Raw genomic sequence first — 21243 nt, 5'->3', positions numbered from 1 at the left:
TTTTTCATTTATTTGCAGCACATCGATGTCCAGACTCATGATACTCTGTGATTCTATGTTTTGAACTCCCCACAGAGGGGCACGTAGAGGCGGCTTGGTGCAAGGGCTTTGCTGCAGGAGTTAACTCCCCTTTGCACACACGGGTGTACATCCTCGGGTGAACTGTGTATAATAATACTTGTATAATAATGTGCTCTGCTCAGCTTCAGCAGCACAGCCCCCACCACTTCACAGAAGGGAATGGCAAAAAACCATAGGAAAACTCGTATGGAGTAAAGGGATTGCAAGACTTCCCCTACAGCACCCCAAAACACACCATGTCTCTGTGACTTCCACCACACAGAACGTTGCCCAGGATGGCAATAAAAGTAAAATTTTCCTCCTGCTAATCACGAGATACTGAACAGGCACCATTTTAGTTGAAATTAATTGGGTGAACTGTGTGCATTCTGAAACCTGTACATTAGTCTGCTTTCTGACTTTTTAAAATTACATATGTACACACATAAAATAGTCAAATTAAAGTAGATAAATACAATTTTTATTCTGCTACACAGTTTCACGAGCCCATCTGCTGACCTTACACAGCCCTGTTGGTTGCACAGGGTAAGGGCTACAAGAGGTTTGGAAATCAATTTCTCATGAGTTCAGATTGATTTCCCCTCATTCTGGCACCCGTTTCGTTTCACTGAGCAGCAGCAGTTGCACCAGAGCACGCGACACGCTAAGAACACACCATTCCATCCCCCTTTCAAAGGATTCTGAATGCTCAACTTCCCAGTCCTTACTCTCAGTTTTAATTAATGTGGCGCTCGTGAGAAGTGACAATTTTCTTGACAGTGATGAACAGCGAGTGGTGTATTTATCCATCCGAGGGACGCGCTGCCGACAGAAGAGCCGGGCACTTTTCCCATCAGTGCACCTCTGTCTCCATCTCCGAGGGCTGAGTTCATCCCGGAGCGCGCTCCGGCCCTGCCCTTTCGCTTCCAGTTGCTGAGAGGAGTATCAATTTCCATTTGCATACTTTGCCTGCTGAACTCCAGGCTGCCAATTCAGTTTACACGCATCTCCCAAAAAGCTGTTAGATGGCACTATTTCACATTGCTGGCTGAGCTCTTTGTCAGCCATCCACACGTTTTTAATCTGCGTTTCCACGGATTCTTGGAATATCTGGGACTGGGACAAACCCTTCTTTGGTACTGACAGGCTCCAGACAAGTCACCGTGCACCAAAAGAATGCCCAGAAAACCCAAAAGACTTCCAGAAGGGATGGGTAACGATGATGTTCTCCTAAGTACTATTTCAGAGTTGCTTTCCCAGCTTGTTAGGTTCAGTTTTCCAGTTTTTAGGTCCCTACTTGTTTTTCAGGAAATGCTTCTTGAGCAAATGTAAACTTAGGACAGTGGTGTTGCCTCTCCTGGGTGTGTTTCCTCCAAACGACTTCTCCATCTCCTATAAACACTCCAGGATCCCTAGCAGTTCATAAGTGGAAAATTGATGCCTTCAAACACTAGAAAAACCTGAAATAATCACAATAGAAAAATAAATAGCTGTCAAGGTAGTGAGAAAAGGAAAAGGTTTGTAATCACCACAAAATACCTTACGAAGAGCAAACGCGGATGAAGATAAAAGCTTGCCTGCTTCAGGAATTCAGTACTCATTTAAAAATTGAAATAAACAGCATTTTTAACAATGCAGTCACAGTTTTATGTGAAAATAGGGAAGAATTTGAAATTATTTCTCTAATCCGACTGCTGTGGGCATGCTGAACACAGTATCAGCACACCAGGCCCACCTGGATGACGGGGGTTGTGCCAGTCCGGGTTAACCAGGTTTGGCAGGTCACCCCTTTAACTTCGGCTGGGCTTTTTCAACTTATTTTTCAAGTACCCAGCAAACTCCAGACACCACTGGGGACACGCAGAGGTGCGATTTCAGCGGGTGGGCCAAGGCTATAGCGTCGGTGTCTGGAAGAGCGGGGAGGGTTCACCTCATGTTCCTCCCTCACCCGGCCCCGCCGCTCGGTTCAGGGCGCGTCCCGCCCGCGGTGCCAGCACCCGGAGCGGCCCAAGCCCCGCTCCGAGAGCCGCCTCAGGGCTCCTCACGGGTCCCCCGCTATCCCCGCACCGCCGCGGGGCCGCGGCCCCGAACGCCCGACATCTTAGCTGCGGGCAAACGCGTGGCCGGTGCCGGCGGGCGCGGCCATCTTTACTCGGGGCGCGACCCCGCCCGTCCCTCCGCCGGGCCCTGCGAGCGCCATCTTGAGTACGGGCGCGCTCTGCCCTCAGCGCGGCCTCGGCCGCCATATTTAATGAGGTCAGCCTCCCCACCACCCCAAAAAACACTTAAGCCCCGCAAAAAGCCCAACCCACTCCCTCAGCACCCCACGAACACCTCGGGGTCCCCCTCCGTTTCTCCTCGCGGCTAGCACGGGCTCTCCCCGCGGCGGGGCCGCTCCGCTCCTCCCCGCGTCAGCTGACGGCGGCGGCGGTGCCGTCATGGCCGCCCGGAGCGGCGCGGCTGAGGCGCTGGTCCTGCTTCTCCTCTGGTTCGCAGCCCTGGAGGGAGCAGCGGGCTCGGAGCCGCCGCTCAAGTGCGAGGAGCTGCGGCTGGGGCAATATCCTGAGCGGGGCCGGGCCGGGGCCGCGGTCGGATCGGGGGCTGTTGTTGTGGCGACGGGCCCGGTGTGAGGGGGGGGGCACCGCTCGTGGGGAGGGGAAGGGGCAGTGGGGGCCGTGAAGTGCCGGGCAGGGCGGGGGGAAGGTGGGATGAGGGAAAGCCTCAGGTTGGGAGCCCTTAGAGGGTCTCGGCTGGCAGGAGCGGGACAGGGCTCCTCAGGGTGTGGGAATTGAGGTCACGGCCTCAAGCTGCGCCAGGGGAGGCTCAGGTTGAACATCAGAAGAAATTTCTTCACAAAAAGGGTGATTAGACATCGGAAGGGGCTGTGGCGGGTTCCGTCCCTGGAGGTGTTCAAAGAACGACTGGCTGTGGCACTCAGTGCTGTTGTCTGGGTGACAGTGTGGGCATCGGTCACGGGTTGGACTCGATGGACTCAGAGGGCTTTTCCAACCTAATTAATTTCGTGATTTCTGGTGATACTGTGTGTGCCCCCGTGCACGCTTGGGGTGTCCTTCAAAGAGATTCCCATGGGATGAGAGAGTCCGGTCTGCTACCACTCTGCCTTATTTATTATTTGCAGGACTCTGGAGTGAGACGTGGAGACTTTGCCATTTTATTACAAAATAATGTGTTTCTATGCAGTGCACAGGGAGCAGGAGGTGTGAGGCTCCTGGCTCTCCAAGGCACCTCTTGCCCTCCCCAGAACATGCTGGTTGATGGCAGCTGACAAGTTTTTGATGATCAAAAGTGTCAGGAAAGCAAATCTTGGAAAAAACTCGCTTCATCTCCTGCTTTACTTGGCTGTGGGAGTTGAGACCTCTGGAAGTCAGTTCCTGCTCAGTTTGTTCCTGCACCAAATTCCTGGCGCTTCATATGCTCATTTTTACGCATTCGTAGAATTTTGTCTGTTCCTGTAGATTAAATTTTCTCAACCAAATGCCTCAATTTCAAGGCACTGTGGTATTTAAATAAGGGAACAAGACCAGATGAGGCATGTGCTACCTTGTTGCCTCCAAATACAGAGGCTGTAACTGATAAATAGTGTAGTTCCTTTAGGTAGTGCTGACTGCAGCACTAATTAAACGTGGGGCTTATGCGATATATTGGTGTATTAAATTGGATTAGCAGATTTGCTGCATGGTAATGTGCTGCTCCTCTTTTGGGGGCTGGGTAGGAACCAACATCAAGGTGCATCTTAAATCCTCGGGGTTTAAAGAGGGTGGAATAAATTACTGTTAAACCTGTTGTAGTGTTTGATATGAGAACTGTTTTCCTCAATTACCTGAACGTATATGTGTGATGAGCCTAAAATAGACAATAGCACACAAGAACCAATGAATTGCACAAATCACACGGCATATGGTAAGGATTTCTAACTTATATATTGATTAACTACCTTTTTTTCAAGGAAGTGTTCAATTTACGCATTTCTATATCTACTAGCTGAGCTTTATTAAAGATGGGATTAGTAATATCATTAGTCTGAAAGCCCAAAACACTTGTGTGGATTGGGTACTCTACTAGAAATGAATAAATACACTGTCTCTGATTGGTACTTTTGTAAGTGAGGTTTCTGGTAAATCTCTTCAATGTATGTTACACCCTTTAGGCTCTGTCCTGCACTACTGTGATTAAAACAAACCATTCCTGTCATACTGATTTTGCATATAATTATTAAAAGAATTGACATGTGACAGAACAGCCTTCAAAATCTTCTAATTTTTTAGGGTTTTTTTCTTAATGCAACATTGTGCCTTCCATCATCACCAGGTTTTGGTGCGTGAGGTTCTATTTTGAAAGCACATTTTTATTTGATGTTCAGTTCTGACATATTTCAGAATACAACAGAAAAATTCATAAATTGATTACTTGGTTTCCTACCTGTGCTTAACTTCTTTGGTGTTCTCAGGCATTGAAATAAACGGTCTGTGTTTGATAGCACAGCAATTTCGCTTTATGTGCACCCTTGTTTTAAAATCATGGAATTACAGAATAGTTTGTGTTGGGAGGGACCTTAAAGCTCATCCAGTCCCACCCCTTGCCATGGGCAGGGACACCTTCCACTAGCCCAGGTTGCTCCAAGCCCCGTCCAGCCTGGCCTTGGACACTGCCAGGGATGGGGAGTCCACAAAATTCATGTGTGTGCTTGTGGTCTTTCATATTTTGCTTCCTATAAGTGCTGAATGATTTTCTTCTGGGATAGTGAAGGCTTTCCAGACAATATCAGGCACTGGATGAAAATACTTTGCAAAATGGATCCTTTTAAAAGTTTTTTCAGTTCTTTCCATCATTTTGACATTGTGTCCCTGACTCTAAATGGACAGTCAGAGAGCAGAAAGGATATTGCATAGTTTGAGATAGATCACTACTCAGGATTATCAGTTATTTAACTATTTGCCATGTGATTGTATTTAATACACTGCACTTTTGAACAGGAGATGAGCTTCAGAGTAGAACAAGTTGCTGAATTAATTAACACTGTTTTCTTTGTGTAGCAGTTTTACGCACACACACACCAGTTTTTAGATTGTCCTCAGAGTATTTGAATTTTCTTATTTTTTCAGTATTATTAAGTAATAAAAAGTTAATTTCTGGATCATGCTTGAAACACTGCAATTTCTCATCACTTTCTGGGATCCCTCACCCAGACAAACAGGGCTTTAATTCAAAGCATCAAAGTGGTGTCATTGAGTAGAAGGTTTGGGGTCTTTGGAGTGACACTGAGAAGAAAACTGTGGCTTTTCCTGTATCAATATATTTTAACTGCGCTGGGTTTCTTCTAATAACAGAAAAAATTCTTTGCTTAATTTACTTTACAAGAAATAATGTGGGTTTTTTTAATAGCCTTAGATTAGGCATATTGATCAGTAGCATCATGGAATGGTTTGGGTTGGAAGGGACCTTAAAGCTCATCTCATTCCACCCTCTGCCATGGGCAGGGACACCTCCCACTGTCCCAGCTTGCTCCAAGTCCTGTCCAACCTGGCCTTGGACACTTCCAGGGATGCGGTATATAATCCATGTAAGATTTTATAGCAGTTAAGTCCAGACATAACTCAAATACTATTTTATTTCTTTGTTTCCATGCAGCATAGATGGGCATTAAAAAATATCCATCTCTTGCCTGTGTGTATTACTGGAATATCTGGAAGGAATGTTAAACCTGGCTTGCAGTTTTGTTGGAATTAACCAACAGGACTCACAAGTACTGAAAGCTGATAGAAAGTGGGTAAAGGACTGATTTTTTTTTCCCTTAAAACAACAGACTACAGCATTGGAGAGTGACTAGTATTCTGGTAATATATTGCAAGCTTTTAGCAGGTGTGACTTTCAGCTGTGCTTTCCACTTTGGTTCCCCTAAGAGTCAAGAATAATGGAATAATTTGGGTAGAAAGACTCCTCAGGAAGTTGCGTAGTCCAGCCTCCTGCTCAAAACAGTGCTGGCACTGAACTCCAACCAGGTTGCTCAGGGCTTTGTGCAGTCAGATCTTGAAACCCTCCAGGGATGGTAATGGCATGGCTCCTCTGGGCAACCTGTTCCAATGTTTGACTGTTTTCACGATGAAAATGTTTTCTGTACATCAGGTTCAGGTTTCTCATTGACTCATATTGAAGCCAGAGTGGAAAATACAAAAGAATTGGGGCAGCAATTAGGTTTCTATACTTTGCTTAATATGTAGCAAGGAAAAACTACAAGTTAGTGGTAGGGCTGGCTTAAAAAGTATTTTTAAACAAGTAATTGTGTGTGAACTGTGCTTTGTATCAAGACTGTTGCACAGTAGAACTTAATTTGTTTCACTTGTGTGTTGTCAGAAAACTGCTCTGAGTGTCAGTTACTGCTTAATTTCAAATCATTTTTTGTCCTCAGTTCAATGTCTGCCAGCACCAAATATTACTTGCAAAGATCACCTTGGCATAGAGAAAGTCTTCACGGGACAAGAAGTTGGATTTTACAAGCCTATTGAGTGTCGCAATGTGTGAGTACTCTTTGGTTTTGAAAATCTGAAGTTTGTCCAAAACTGTATGATGTGTTGGCAGAAGGCAAATAGAAGTAAAACAGAACCATGCACATTTTGCCCAGTAGTTAATCCTCTAATAAACACTATAAGGATGCAACACAGGGTCATAGAATGGTTTGGATTGGGAGGAACCTTGAAGCCCATCTCATTCCATCCCCCTGCCATGGCCAGGAACACCTTCCACTAGACCAGGTTGCTCTGAACATGCGTGTTCATAAGGAAATCTGTCTCTGCCAGCGCTTTTTTGTTGTTGTTTAGTTATTTTTATCTCTTTGCTTTACCTTATTACTTTACCTTTGCTTTACTTCGTACTTTAGCTTGGCAAAATTTTGCTCCAAATGCTGAGGCCACATTTCACATGTGCTTAAAATCAGCACAGTTGCTGGAAGGAGCTGTTGGGGACACCCTCCATCCCCTTCCCTGACAGACCCCAGGACATCAGGGAGCTGCTCTGGGCTTGAGCTGACTTGGATCAGTTCCCCAGTTTGAGTCACAGGACAGTGGCTTCAAGTGCTTGTGCCAGCACGGGGATGAGGGTGACTCAAGGATAAATCGGAGAGGACAAAGGAGGGCTGGACAGGGCTCTGCTGCTCAGTGGTTCATGCCAGTTCAAAGCGTGCCTGTAGCTGCAGCTGAAGTTCTATTATGCATGAATTTCAGGGGAGCTTCAGGATCTCTGCAGTTACCCCCAAAATCTATAGGAGAAACTGTTCTCTATTTTGGAATAACTTTTATGTTTAATCCAATCCGCTGTGTCTTTTAAGAGCCTGTTTTCTGTATGTGAATGATGGACCTCGTTTTTCTGAAGCACGTCGTGAGTGATGGAGAGCTCTGGATACCAATAAATGTTCCAACTGGCCAGTGCTAATGATCAGCCAGCACCTGTCACTACCATTTGTTTCCCGTTTTTCTGGGATTCACACTGGAACCTTTCTCTTTTGTCCTACTGGAATCTTTGGAAATTAAAACTCCGTTGATACTGGGTGCTCCCTGTCACTCTAGTGGGCAAATAACTCTGATGTGCTACTTGCTGCTTAGTAATTTGCCTAACTCAGAAGTACAGCTCTGCTCCTTAGTTTTATAAATATTTTCTCTGTATTTAGTCTTCTCAGCAGTCAAAGCTCAGCAAACTGAAGAAAACATATTATTACATCTAATCAAATTTAAATGCCCGCAAAGTAGACGTCAGTCACATTTTTGTCCAGAAACAATTGTGTTTCAGTCCCATCTGTGATGGGGACTGAGAAGAAGATGAGCTATATTAATTTAATGAAATTGTTTCCTCTTTAGATTAGATGGCAATTCTTATGTTTGGAGGTTTTTTGTATACATATATTTTTGGTTTAGTATATTTTCTAGAAATGTTTTTTAAAGGTAGCTTTTCTTTACGTTTATTTATTAAAATCCAGGTCTGTAGGCAGAGAAATATGATCCTTCTTACAGTATCTATTACTTGATCATGACTATTATTTATGATGAATACTCAATGGTTACACTGCCAAAAAAACTTGCCGTGACTTTTCCAGTCCCACAACTGCTAGTATGGCAGAAAGAGAAGAGAACCTTTCTTGGACTGAAAATTCCAGTAAAATACAACTGTGAATGTAGATAGAGTTACACAAGCATGTCCTTCATAATGTCCTAAAACCAGTAAAAAATGGCAGCAAGATTAATATCACCATCCTTCATCTGTGCACTTATTTAAAAAGTGGTCCAGTTACTGATAGACCTTTTATGAGGCACTTCAAATGTCACCTAAGTGTTAGAAATATTGTTTTAAGCAGGAATCTCCAGCTTAATATTACAATAGCCCTGCCTTTTCTACTGCTTTTTGGAGATTTTCCAGCATCTTACCTGAGTTTTGGTAGAAACTGTAACTGTAGAAATAACTGCACATCATTTAACCAGAAAATTAGTTTGAGAAGGCATCTTCCTATGGCAGGATTGTCCCAGCATGGGGACAGCAGGTGAATCTCTATCCCCAGCTTTTGGAAAGGACAAATCAGCACGTTGTCCTTAGCCAAAACAGTAATTTAGTTTTGGCTAAGTTCTGGGATCCAGTTATTTTAGAGCAAGACCAGTAGATGTTACATGTTTGTGTGAGTGGATGTGCTCAAGTTCATTTACTCCCAGTAATAATTCAAGGAAAAGCTTGTAAGGTTGTTCTGACAAAGAAGTACTGGGAGTCAGGATTGCTTAGGTTTGGCTTTAATTTGATGTTTTGGAGGTAGATCTTATTTTTTGGCCAAATTCTAGAATCCCCCAGATGAGCATCTATCATATATTTTACTTAATATGTACTGGCCCTGATGCTGCAGACTTGAAATGTCCATTGTTCAAGTGTTGCCATTCCAGGGAAGGAGGCCATGAAATGTTTCTCTGTGAAATTCATGGGGTTCAGTGGGGACAGGTCTTTGAGCAGAGCCAAGAGACCCTGAAAGAGCAAGCACCTGCTTTTGTTAGCTGCTGTGGAAGAGCTGGGAGGAAACATTTGTAACATGGCAGCTGGAAGAAATGCATGCAGGAAAAATAAAGGTTGGATGAGGCTGAGAAGCAAAAAAAAAAATCAAAAGAGGAACTGACAAGAAATTGCCTCTTTCACCCAGTTGTAGAAATTCCTTCAGATGCCTGGGATGTGACATTTTCCTACTCACTGGTTTAATCTTTGTGCATGTTTTTTATCTGAAGGAGTAAGGCAAAGGAAACACAAGAGAGGATGCAGCCCTGTTTGTTACAGTGTTCTCATGCTTCCCCTTCATACTGGATTTCTTCTGCCTGTCAGTTTGATGTTGACAAGGCTGCAGAAACTGTTCTGCTTTCAGAAGCATCTCAGTGCATAGCAAGGGCTCAGCTTATTACTAGCTGTGATCAGGAGCAAAATTAAACCGTGTTCCCATTTTTTTATGTAACAGCTCTTTTTATGCTTTAGTGTCCTTGGAGGGCTGTTGACACTTTGTAGTTGATAAACAATTTCCAACAGTTTACCTCAAGTTTTAAATAAACCCATTAGTGTTCTTTACAGTGGAAACAAGACGGTTCTAAAGATGATAATTTACGTTACATTAGGTTCCAGGAATGCCCTGTGTGTTCCGTGTTGCTAATAAACACCAAGTAACAAATACTGAGGTAAGAGTCATGATTTAATCACTTTTTGTTGCCATTAGGTTTTAAAGTCAGTAAATTTAGATAATAAGCAAAAAAGGTAGGTCTCTACTTGGCATTGAAAATGCTTAATAGAAGTGCTTGGACTTCTGTCAGCTACTGTCCTTCTTGAGACTGTTTTATTCAACTGTCAACCGAGAGTTTAATTTGGGCCTATTAAATAATTGCTGGCACGTAGTAGTGCACGTATCAAAACAGTGAATTATTGAATATTTTTCAGTTCTAATTACATTTGGGTTTGCTGTTCAGAAGCTCTCTGTTCGCCAAGGCAGCAATTCCAGCATTGAGAGCGATATGTTTTTAGCTCCCTTATTAGTGCAAAGTTCTCCAGCAGGGACTGCAGTAACAGGTGGTTTGGTGGTTGCATTGCTCCAGCTGTTGGCAAGAATGGTTCCAATTAGGATAAATCTGAAAAAGTCTGTTCTATCTGTTTATTTTGTATGACTAACCATGGGAAGCTTAACTTGAGAGTGCCTCTCTACCCCTGTGCATCTTTGTACTGTCAACAGTTCTTTTCATTGTGAGTTTGTGCCATTTACAGTGTAATGAGTGAATACATGACTTACTCTTTTTTGTTGAATCCTTCCTGCAGCTTCTTCAGCCGGTGGCCATGGTTCATTTCTCCTTCAGATCTCATGGCAATTACTGTCTCTGCTGACGTCTCACCTGTCTGTCCTGTTCCTCTCGATTTGGCTGCGTGTGAGACTAATGCCTGCAGACAGTGTTCACACACCTCCTGGCTTCCTGGGCTCGTCTCAGTAGGGCTGAACTGTTAGGAAGTGCCCTGTGAAGCTGGGGATGGATCAGCAACTGAATTATGTCTTGACAAGAAATCATCATTTAGTTTCAGAATAATCTGTATTCTGCAAGAGTACACTTGAGTTGCAGCAGCTGAGGTTCCTTTATGGAGGATGCCTTCCCAGTTTGAAAGCTTAACATTATCAATTCCATGGCCGTTAATTGAAGATAAATAACAAGTCTGTTGTTTTTTTTTAAAACTGGAGCAGCAGGAAAATGAGTCACTACTTTAACAGTCAAAAGTATGAGTGGAGATATTTTGCAGTCATTATCTACATTGCTTGTTTCTTTTGGCAGAAATGGATACTCCTACAAAGTGGCAGTGGCTCTGTCCTTATTTCTTGGATGGTTGGGAGCAGATAGATTTTATCTAGGCTATCCTGCATTAGGTAAGTTTATTCCTTAATTTTTTGCTTTGAGGTAAAGCTTATTGTTATGACTGAGTTGTATGTGTATACTCATATTTTGAGTAATGAAGGCTGACAGCCACAGTTCCAATATTTACAACTAGAATCCTTACTTCATGGTCAAGTGAGGTAAAATGCTGCATTATCCTCAGCCTACTCTTCTGTTGGAGTGGTGACAAATGGAGATAGAGTGTCCAGCAGATAAAATCCTAATAAGCAAATGTGGTTATTGCTACTCCAAGTTTTGCTTTGCATTGATGTTTACCACAGCATTCTTCATGAGGCACTGGAGCAGAAGTAGCTTTGCCTCATGTCCCAGACTTAAATGAAGCTTGACTTCACCAGGAAAAAAGTAGACAAATTTTACTGGACACCTGGTGTTTTGGGAGATGCAATTTACTCTGGCAAATGCACACCTTCAAGATAAGTCATGGTGTTAGTAACAATTCTGCAGAAGCTGGGACTTTTAATAGACCTTTCTCTCTCTGGTTGATGTTTTTAGGACCTGATTCCCAGGATGATGGTGCCACTGGCTTTTAAGTAATGGAAATACCTTATTATGTTAGAACTGCCTTCACTGGCCTTATTTCTGAGCTGGACAAAGGGAGTGAATTTAAGTATAGATAGGATGGAGCAATGATGTGGAAAAAGCTGTGTGTTGCTGTCACTTCAGCCAGAAATTTTGAGTTTCTGCCCATTAAATGCTAACTCTTTTTAATGACATTATCTGTCCTTCTCTATAATCTTGATTAACATCCATGTCTTTTATCCCTGAGATTCTGTAATTAGCATTTACTTTGTCCATCTGTTTTACAAAAAGATACATTTTTCAAAACAGTCAATAAGGTGCATTATTTTGTTGTACCACTGGATTTGAAACAATAATTTGCCATAATTATTTTTTAATATATTGTGGAAATACAGATTCATAAATCCTTAATTCTTTTATAGAAATTCTTTATGCCTGATGCTTTAACCCTACTGGATTATACTGTAGCCAGTAGCCAAAGTTAGTATTTAAAATTCCAAAGCCAAGTTTTCAATCTGTTGAAAGGTAAAGAAGGGAAAAGCAAATAGGTAAGAGCAGAAGAGAATAAAAATCAACATATTGGATTCCTTTACAGTGGCTGATAAGGGATTTTTTAGGTCATCTCTGCCTTGGCAAAAAATGGTTAAGAAAGGTTAACAACATTGAAATCTTTTTTGCAAGTGTAATGAAGACTGTAAATACTCTTTGGTTTATTTTTTTCCTTCTCTTTTGTTTAAAGAGCACACAAATACAAACAAGCTATTGAGTATGAAGAAATCAGGAAGGCAACCTCTTCCTCTCCCACACACTGTGAACTAAACCATGAGTTATTACTGCAGAACAACACTATTTTTTCCCTCCATGCTTTAGAGCAGTTTATTTTCTCAGTGTGATCTGCTTGTGGGGAGGGAAGTGAGGAGGAAGAAAAAACCCAACTTTACCCTGCACTCCAGAAATAAATGCCAGGTTCAGAAACAGTTCTCCTCCATCCAGTTCCTTAAGTAAAGTCGAGCTGCAGCAGTGGTAAGAAATCTGCTGGGTTCCCAAAATCCCAGCTGGCATGTTCCACGGGCAGGGATACCTTCAGGTTGTGCAGAGCTCCATCCAGCCTGGCCTTGGGCACTCCCAGGGATCCAGGGGCAGCCACAGCTTCTCTGGGCAGCCTGTGCCAGGGCCTAAGAGGGAAGGATGCCCAGGGACTTTTCTTGCATGAGAGACAAATCCAGACAGTGGGATGCTCCTCCTGCAGTGTGCATGCAGTTATTCCTCTCCTCTGCCCCATATGCAGCCCCATAAACAGGCCTGGGGGAGAGGAGGTGGTTTGTGGGACACGTTGCTGCTTTGGAGAGAGGAATTAACCAAGATGTTTGCCTGAAATAAGACTCGTAATAGATATAGTTCTCACTGGATTACCTTCATTGTACAAGAAATTATTGATATTAAAAATAAATTTGAAGGCAGCCTCTTTTTTCTTAAGGCATTTTCCAGATGAAGTCTGCCTTGCAAGACAACTTCCAATAAAACATTCATCTGTCAGTTGCTATTCCCATGTATTTTCTATTATTCTTTCATTTATTTGTATAAAACCCAACATTTTTGAATACCAGTTAAAAAGAAGTGTTTATCTATTTTTATATGTATTCAAAATAAATTCATATTTCAGCAAAAATATAAAAATTATACAAAGGATTGTTTTCCAAAGTTGCATGTTCTGAAAATCAAATCAGTATGTGCTGCATCTCGTGAGGTGGTAGAAAGTCTCTTTCTATTCATAAGCAAATTTTGCAGCTCAAGTTGGGATTTTTCTGTCTGTGCCTCAGTGAAAGGAATATTTCAGTAACCTGATTATCAACTTCTGCCTTTCCTTGTGTAAGAATATTTATACATAAAAAAAAAAATCAATTGTTAATATTTAAAATCTTTAAAGTGCGTTCAGGATGTAGAAATATGAATATGTGGTTTACTTTTTTCCCTAATAATTAAAGACATTTAACTTTAGGTCTGCTTCTAGATAGAGGTATATATATATATATATATATATAAACACACACATTTTGTGGGATGAGGAGAGAGTTTGGATGTTATTGCCACCACTGATTAAATCCGGTGATTGCTTAAAGCTACATTAAATTTTACTTTTCTTTTTTAGGTTTGTTAAAGTTCTGCACTGTAGGGTTTTGTGGAATTGGGAGCCTAATTGATTTCATACTTATTTCAATGCAGGTAAGTCAGGGCTTTCAAAACAAGATCCAAATTGTGGTTTTTTAAGCTTTGATTTGATTACTAACACTTTGGTAGTATTTTGGCCTTAAGGACCATTGGGTATTGAAAAATCAAGGCATTTATTTTGGCTCTGCTTGTAGATTGATGTTGTAGAATATAGACACAAAATATCAATATATTTGCTGTTGGAATTAAAAATTAGCCATCTATAAATACTTACAATTAATAGCTTGGAAGCCATAGCACCATAAATCCACATGGTCAGAACCTCTTTATGTGAGGCAGAGTGTTGGACTCAGCATGAGATGTCCTACTGTTCCCAGAATCCTCAGGTTCTGTGTTTGCACATGCTTTATGCTGATGAAAGAAGACATTACCACTTTCATTTTCCACCTCTCCTCCAAATTCAACTCCAGCATCACCTGAGAGCTGTGAGGGATTCATGAGGGTTAAATCCCCAGCTGGAGTGACATCTTGTGACATCATGAAATTGCCAAATTGTTTTATTCAACAGAGCAGCAGCCATTTAGCATGAATTGCAAATTGGCTACGATGAACTCAAAAGCCACTGTGGATATGGGAGGTTTTTTCTATGGGTTTGTAGGGAAATATTTTAAAAGTGTGCACTTTGTATATGTCTTTTGTGTGCATTCTCAAATTCCTTTCTCTGCTGTCACAGTGATCTTGCCTCAGAGCACTTACACATCCAGTTGAGAGTATCTTTCATCTCTCCTTGTTGATCTCCCTGGTGGCTCCACATCAATTTAGCACTCCCAGAACAAAAACTCCGTGATCTTTCCTCCTTCTCTTCATTCCTTACCTGTTCAGTATTTCAAAGACTCTTGTCATCAGCCTAATTCTCTGCTGCCGACCCTCCTTTGTTCAGGAAAAGTGGTTTGGAGCCCACTCATTTGTTAGGCTGGTTTTGTGCCTCAAATCCTCATCGGATTAGCCGAGTCCCAGTGCCTGGCTGTAATTTGGTTGATTAGAAGCCCAGGGGAAATGTTCCTTCTGAGACAGCGCTCGCTAAAACAGTTAAACTGCAGCATAACTTCAAAATAAATCTAGTTTCTGTTTGACTAATTAAGCATGACTAATTTTATGATGGGAAAATTAGCAGTAATTGAGACATTAGCACAAAGTATATATTTCACTTCATATTGAAAAGTCTTGGTTCTTTTTTCTGTTGCAGATCGTTGGCCCTTCCGATGGCTCCAGTTACATCATCGATTATTATGGGGCCAGGCTGACCCGGCTCACCATCACCAATGCAACCTTCAGGAAAATGCAGACCTATCCCTAACTCTGGCAGGGAGTGGCACAAATCCATAGGTGCAGCTTGTTTTTACAGCTGGATCCAGTGGTCCACTGGAGTTGCTGAGGACTTACTGATTACCCCTCGTCAGAACAGCGTATCAAATGCACGGTGAACAAAGAGGATAAAATGTGAAAGTTCCTCACGTGAACAAGTTGACCTCAAAGGTGGAACTTTGGGACTGCTCTGTTTCTGGGAGCACAGGGTTGTTGCTAAGTTGTATCATCTGTGAAACAATGCAGACTGTTGCAGTTTGCACTGATGCAAACTGTGTCGTTTAGAGTGTACAGAGAGCTGCAGAGAGAGTTGTTCATAATAAATACGCTGATATTTATTCCATTGAAATTGATAGGAGTTTTAGCATGGATGGGCCAGGATTACACTTGGGTTCTGTCCATGTGGCAGTTTGGAAATTAACTTAAATATCCCAAACCACACAAACTGCCTTTTTTTCCATCCTGTTAAAATCCAAAGAGCCCTAAATCTTAGGCTGGTGTAGCCAGTGAACTTGTGTTAATTGAAATAATTATTTCTGTAAATTTTGGTTAAGTTGCAAAATTTGGTCACTGCTGATCAACAGTAGAAATATGGATGCTTAAAAAATAGAACTGTAGATGGCACATCACAAAAGAGGAGGGTGGATGTTGGGGTGCCCTGAGGTTAGAAAAAGAAATAATTGTTCTGCTTATTCTGATTTTTTTTTCTTTCCTCTCTTGCAGCCATCCATAGTGAAATAAATGCCTTTTTTTTCTGAAAATAAATTGGTGTGTGTTTTACAGCTACAGAGTGTCGAAAGAGTGAATTCTTTGTATGACTAAAGCCCTTAAAAGGCTCTTACTTTGGATCAGTTGTGTTGCAGTGAAATAAATTCAGTGTCTTTCAAAGCTGTTTGACCAAAGTCTTTTGGACAACCAGGATTTCACTGGATGTTCCTTTCAGGAAAAGTAGGTACACACGGAGACAGAAAACATGTCAACAAAGTCTTCATGCTATTTGACCAATTTTAAGCATTCTCTTCACCTCCTAATGAAAACTGGCAGTAACTGAGGGAGAACCCCACGCCACAGAAACTTCAGTGTAATCTGTATTATTTACCAAAATTTGGGCTATTCTTTTGTTTTTCCAGTGAAACTTTGAACCTGTCATTAATATATCCACAGACTGTATTTTTAAGGGAATTACCAAAAATGAGATTCCTAAGTGGATTTATGAAAGCACAGTTTGTGGGGTTTAGGCTCTTTTTAACCCACATTAAGCCCAGTGCACAGAAGGCTTTGTAAAGAAATCCTGTTTTTTCCCCAAATCAGCATAACCTGACATGTCACGTAATGAGAATAAACCACAAGGAATACTTTGTGCTTAACGTTAATTCTTTCCTTCACGCAAGAAAGATGTGGTTTTGGAATACTTCCTACCATGCATTTTCCTTGTGGGCTCAAAGAGACAAGAACACTCTGTCAGCTCCATTCCCTTGCCTGATATTTGTTCTGTCTCCCTTTGGTCTCTCTCTCACTGAATGCTCTTTGTGCACATCAGTTTTGTTCCCTGAAATACTTTGAACAACAGACAGGAAGTGGATGGAAAATAGATGTTCGAATCAAATAAAATCTCCTAAGATCATCCTGTGACTTGTCTGCTTTTTGTTTTTCCAACCCTGAAGCTGATAATGAAGCTGTGAAAATAGGAAGATGTCATGGATGTTATGATAGAAAAATAGCCTTGGGTGCCTTATTACACAAGATTCCATTCTAAAATGTGTCTCCAGGTGTACAAGTAGCAGAGGGCTTGGTGATTTCAGCAATCCAGGTTGTGCTTCATGATCTGTAAAAAATTCCAGGAGCTGTTTTGTGTGAATCAGATGAAAACATGATTAGTTCCGAGGTCCATGAGATTGCTAAGCCCAGAAGCCAAAGAGAGGAAGAGCTGCTAGTCCAAGCTGCAGTGTTTGTGTAGGAAGAGAAGACGTGTGTCAGCCAGTCCAGGAAATCAGAGCTGCTGTGGGATCCTTCCCTGCCGGAGCCCGGTTTGGGATCCGGGGCTGCTCACGCCGGGGCTGTCCCGCTCTGCCACCGCAGCCGGGACACAGCCACAGGTGACTTCTCTCTCCTCCACAAGGAGCTCCCCTTGATCCTACATCTTGTCCTGACAGCTTCCCACCTCAGCCACAACCCCCTCCCGTGTCTGGGAAGCCTTTAAGGAATGAGTGCCCCAGATGGCTTAACCTTTGGGACTTCCGTGGGCTGCTGCTGGGGTTGTGTTCTCTGTGTGAACACACCGTGCTGTGTTTCTATCTGCTCGTTTAGCTGCGCAGCAGAAGTGGAGAGAGGGTTAACTGAGCAAGCAGATAGTGCTGCAGGGCCAGGAGACAGTTAGTGAGGTCTTTGTTTTCATCTTGTAATTGTCAGATATGGCATGTTTACCATAAGGGCTGTGAAAAGTGTGATGTGAGATGTAAAGCTGTCCCACTGTGTTAATAATAAATTGGCTGCAGTAATATTTATCAAAATGTCTATCCAATGATGATTTTTTGTGTTGCTGCCTGCTTTAGCTTTCTCCTGTCAATCAAGTTGTCCATCCCAGTCTTTCTGTAGTTCTGATTTCACTGGAATAATCTTCTCTGGGGGTTGTTTTCCCCAAAACAGTTGCAAACCAATGAAAATAATTAGACAATGTACTATGTCGTCCTCCTGCCTCGTTCCCAGATAAAATGATATCTGCTGGCCTTGCAGATAGTCAGGAATCCTTTCAACATTCCAACAAGGCAGAGAAGTATTACTCTGTATCTGTAAAAATAACAGAAAAAATAAATGCCAGAGTTTACAACCAGAGTTTGAGGTGCCCAGCCTTTAAAAACTCGGATAAAACTGTTCACTGAAGATGCTGCAGATCCAGGCCAGGCATTAAATCCAGATCTTCCCAAACTACCACTGCAACTCAGTCATTTCAAAAATGACTCTACAAACTGTCCTATTCCCCCCTGAATTTTTAATGACCAGTTTAAGATTTTCTGCAGTGTGCTTAACCATGATCTGAAGGAGCCATAGTTGGGAGAAACGTCCAGCTTTGGGCACTCCACATTCGCTCCCACAGTGCCAAAGTGGTGGCACTTCAGTGTGCTGACTGCACTAATAAGTGGCTCTGGGTTGCATTCCTTCAGCTGGGTTAACCTGTGCATCTCTCACTTGTGTTTAGAGCTCATTTTCAAAGAGGTTTTTAGAACAAACTGGTTATTCCTCCCAGGACTGAAATCACAACTCTGCTACGGCAACTTCCTGTGACAGTATTTTGTTATCCTCACTGTTTCCCTCTCCACCACCACCCACCACTTATTACATGAAGATATCACTGCTGCTTTCAGGACCTGATAACACCTTAAATGTTAGCTTTTATTCTGTTTCCAAAGATGTATTCCTGTATGTCTGCCAGTAAAACTTCTCAGCTCCACAGGAAGGTCTTTGTGTTTGAAATGCTCCCTTAGAATTTTTTTTTGGAGAACATCTGTTGTCACCCCATCAAGGATTGTTTCCTTTGTTCCTCAGGAGTATATTCAGTTATATTTGCTTGCACAGCTCCGTCTATTCAGTCTGCTCCCATCTCCTCTCTGTGTTTTTGAGTTTTTTTTATTTTTAGATTCATTAGGTGTTTAGGCCATCTCTGCACTGCTGCTTGCTCTGCACTTTTCAAACCTGCTTCCTCCTGAAAGTGACGTTAAATACAATAAAGTTGGGTGCTCAAGCACCCAGCTGGGGAAATTCCAGAGGCAAGAGCAGGAGCATTTCCATTGCCTCATAGGACTGTTGCTAATTGTATGCTTGCTGATTATTTCAGTAATGCATCATACCAACTTTCAAACTCAGTGTCATCCCTAACTACTCTGCCATTTTCATTATTACAAGTGGTCACTATGTGGCTTCTTTAAAAAATGCACCATTTAATTTCATTTAAATCATGCTCTCTAACCAGCTACCTTGTTCTGGGTTCAGCATCAGAGTCTGCCAAAAAGTGAAATATAAGAGATTGTTCTGTTTGCATCTTCTGCCTGAATCTGAGGAGAAAAAATAGCTTAACTTTAGGCATATGCTTAAGTGTTTTGCTAGACTGAAATATGATCAAGACTCTTCCCACTTTCTTCCTCTCAATCCATCTGTGATACCCAGAGAACCTTTCTAATCTCTGGGAATTATAAGAGAAAATCACATTCTGCAGGGGAACCTCAGCACTGACAGTGTGAATGGCTAATGGTGTTTGACACAGTTCTGTGGCATCCCACATACCCCTACTTTTTGTCACCTTAAAGCTGCTATTTGTCGCTTTTTGTCCATGCACCAGCTGCCTTTGGACATCCTGCCCTAATTCTTCAAGTTCTAGGAGGAGGTGGACTCCAGAGCTGCATCACCCATGTGGAAATATCACGGCATCAGATCAGGGAATCTGTGATAAATCCGAGCAGAGACCCTTTGAGGGGCAGGAATGATGTCAGCAAGAGGCGGCTGCGGGCTCCAGTTTCTGCGGGAAGCGTCTGAAACTCAGCCCCGCGCTGTCTCTCTGCCTTCTGCTTCCTGAAGGTGGAGCCAAACCCCCTATCAGATCCCCAAATCTTCCCAAGTTGTTCTTTATCACAGCACAGACTTAGCACACCGGTATTTTTCCTTGCACAGCAGAGCAAACTGGAAAGTGGCTGCGAGGATTCTGTCTGGCTGAGATGCGTTTTGCACTGGGGATCTGAGACTGCAGCAAAGGGAAAGAAATCCAAGGATAAAAAGGACACTCTCTCAATGCTGTTTGCGCCGTGTCTGATGGAGATCTAGTTCCCAACATTCCCAGCAAAATAAAGTATTTTAAAAAACACTGCTTGTCTCAGATACAAGCTGCTTGCTCTTCCCAGATTTCTGATTGTAACTCTTTGTGCTTCATAAACATCTCGGCCATCCACGTGCCCCAATAACTCTCCATGATCCATTTGAATGGCTGCTTTCAGGACTGCAGTGCTCTCCGAGCAGCACATTCCTCGGGCTCTGCAGATGCATATGACACAGCAGAATTTTAGGCAGTATAAGAATTATAAAGCTCAGTTTCCATTACTGTAATTGCTATATAAATCCTACCTTAGAACAGGCCTATTTAACCTTGGTTTGAGCTGAGACTTGGTCCAAGTCTGATTAAGTTGAGCACCAAATTATTTTTATATATTTTTTTTCCCCCTTCTTTTCTCTGCAGTATCATAACTTAGTGGGCAGCGGGGCAGGGAGGGAGATGGGATCCAGCGTGTCCTCTGTGCCCTGTCCTGCCAGGGGGTTGGCTGCAATCAGGAAATACCTGTCCCCAGCCAGCAGCAGGACGAAATGAGCTGTGCATTTTGCTCCCTGTGAGAAGCACCGTTTCTCCCCTTGGAACCTGTAGCTGCTCCTCATGCACAGCTGTGCTCAGAGCAGGTGTGTGAGACGGCTCTGAGGCCGGTGGTGCTGGGGTGAACCTTCAGAGCCTGCCCTCTGCGGGGGGATGGAGCAGGAACTCCCAGCTTTTATGTCATTTGCACCACTTTGATGAAAATTGGGTGCCCTGGTGGTTCCCCCTCAGGGGCACTGAGGTGTCTGGAGCTTCCTTTGGGTCAAAGCATTTGGAACATATGACAGGACAAGGAGCAGTGGGGTCAAAGTGAAAGAGGGGAAATCTAGATTATATTACACAAGAAATTTTTCCCTGTGAGGGTGGGGAGGCCCTGGCACAGGGTGCCCAGAGAAGCTGTGGCTGCCCCTGGATCCCTGACACTGTCCAAGGCCAGGTTGGAGCACCCTAGGAGAGTGGAAGATGTCCCCGCCCATGGCAGGGGGTGGAATGGATGAGCTTTAAGCTCCCTTCCAACCCATACCAGTCTGGGATTCTGTGATTCTAAAACTGAGGTTGTCAGTACCATGAGCAGAGGTTGGTGATGTCCTGCTCCACTGCTGGAGAATACCAGGCTCCCTGGTGGGCCAGGGAGCAGCTCTGATATGGATAGCCATGACTTGCTCCAAAGAAACTCTGGCACAGCATTTCCCATGCCATAAACCTGTTCTGCAGTGGGTGCTTTGCCACCGAGTCAGTAAAATCATAGGAATGTATTTCTTAATGAATTATATTTCCTTTACAGTGTCTTCTTCAAAGTTCCTTGGATTTACCATGGGGAAAATA

The 21243-nt window shown here is 42.9% G+C and overlaps 1 protein-coding gene and 1 long non-coding RNA gene across 3 annotated transcripts; one reads left to right on the top strand and one right to left on the bottom strand.

The window, feature by feature from the left end:
* Nucleotides 1-519: 519 nt before the first annotated feature.
* On the bottom strand, nt 520-2278 carry LOC125330084. Of its 2 annotated transcripts, none has more exons than XR_007205368.1 (2): nt 1600-2278; nt 520-1520 (listed from the first exon to the last, which is right to left on the bottom strand). It is a non-coding gene; the product is annotated as an uncharacterized LOC125330084 (long non-coding RNA). The 2 variants fall into 2 exon arrangements; XR_007205367.1 differs by having other exon boundaries at nt 1796-2278.
* A 107-nt stretch (nt 2279-2385) lies between these two features.
* Nucleotides 2386-16692, top strand: TM2D1 (TM2 domain containing 1). The gene is made up of 6 exons (XM_048312885.1): nt 2386-2617; nt 3908-3981; nt 6488-6596; nt 10896-10987; nt 13684-13757; nt 14950-16692. Exons 1-6 carry the CDS (start codon nt 2499-2501, stop codon nt 15058-15060), a joined length of 579 nt encoding a protein of 192 aa, XP_048168842.1. The 5' UTR covers nt 2386-2498; the 3' UTR covers nt 15061-16692.
* Nucleotides 16693-21243: the final 4551 nt, after the last annotated feature.

This window comes from Corvus hawaiiensis, chromosome 9 (assembly GCF_020740725.1).
Source record: "Corvus hawaiiensis isolate bCorHaw1 chromosome 9, bCorHaw1.pri.cur, whole genome shotgun sequence".
Classification (NCBI taxonomy): Eukaryota; Metazoa; Chordata; class Aves; order Passeriformes; family Corvidae; genus Corvus; species Corvus hawaiiensis.
Note: the sequence above shows the minus strand (reverse complement) of the source record. Positions and strands in the feature narration are given on the sequence as shown.

Coding starts and splice junctions, on each gene's coding strand:
- TM2D1 (XM_048312885.1), top strand. CDS start 2,499: ATGGCCGCCCGGAGCGGCGCGGCTGAGGCGCTGGTCCTGCTTCTCCTC. Junction 6,597..10,895: donor CCTATTGAGTGTCGCAATGT/GTGAGTACTCTT, acceptor TTCTTTTGGCAG/AAATGGATACTCCTACAAAG. Junction 13,758..14,949: donor TCATACTTATTTCAATGCAG/GTAAGTCAGGGC, acceptor TTTCTGTTGCAG/ATCGTTGGCCCTTCCGATGG.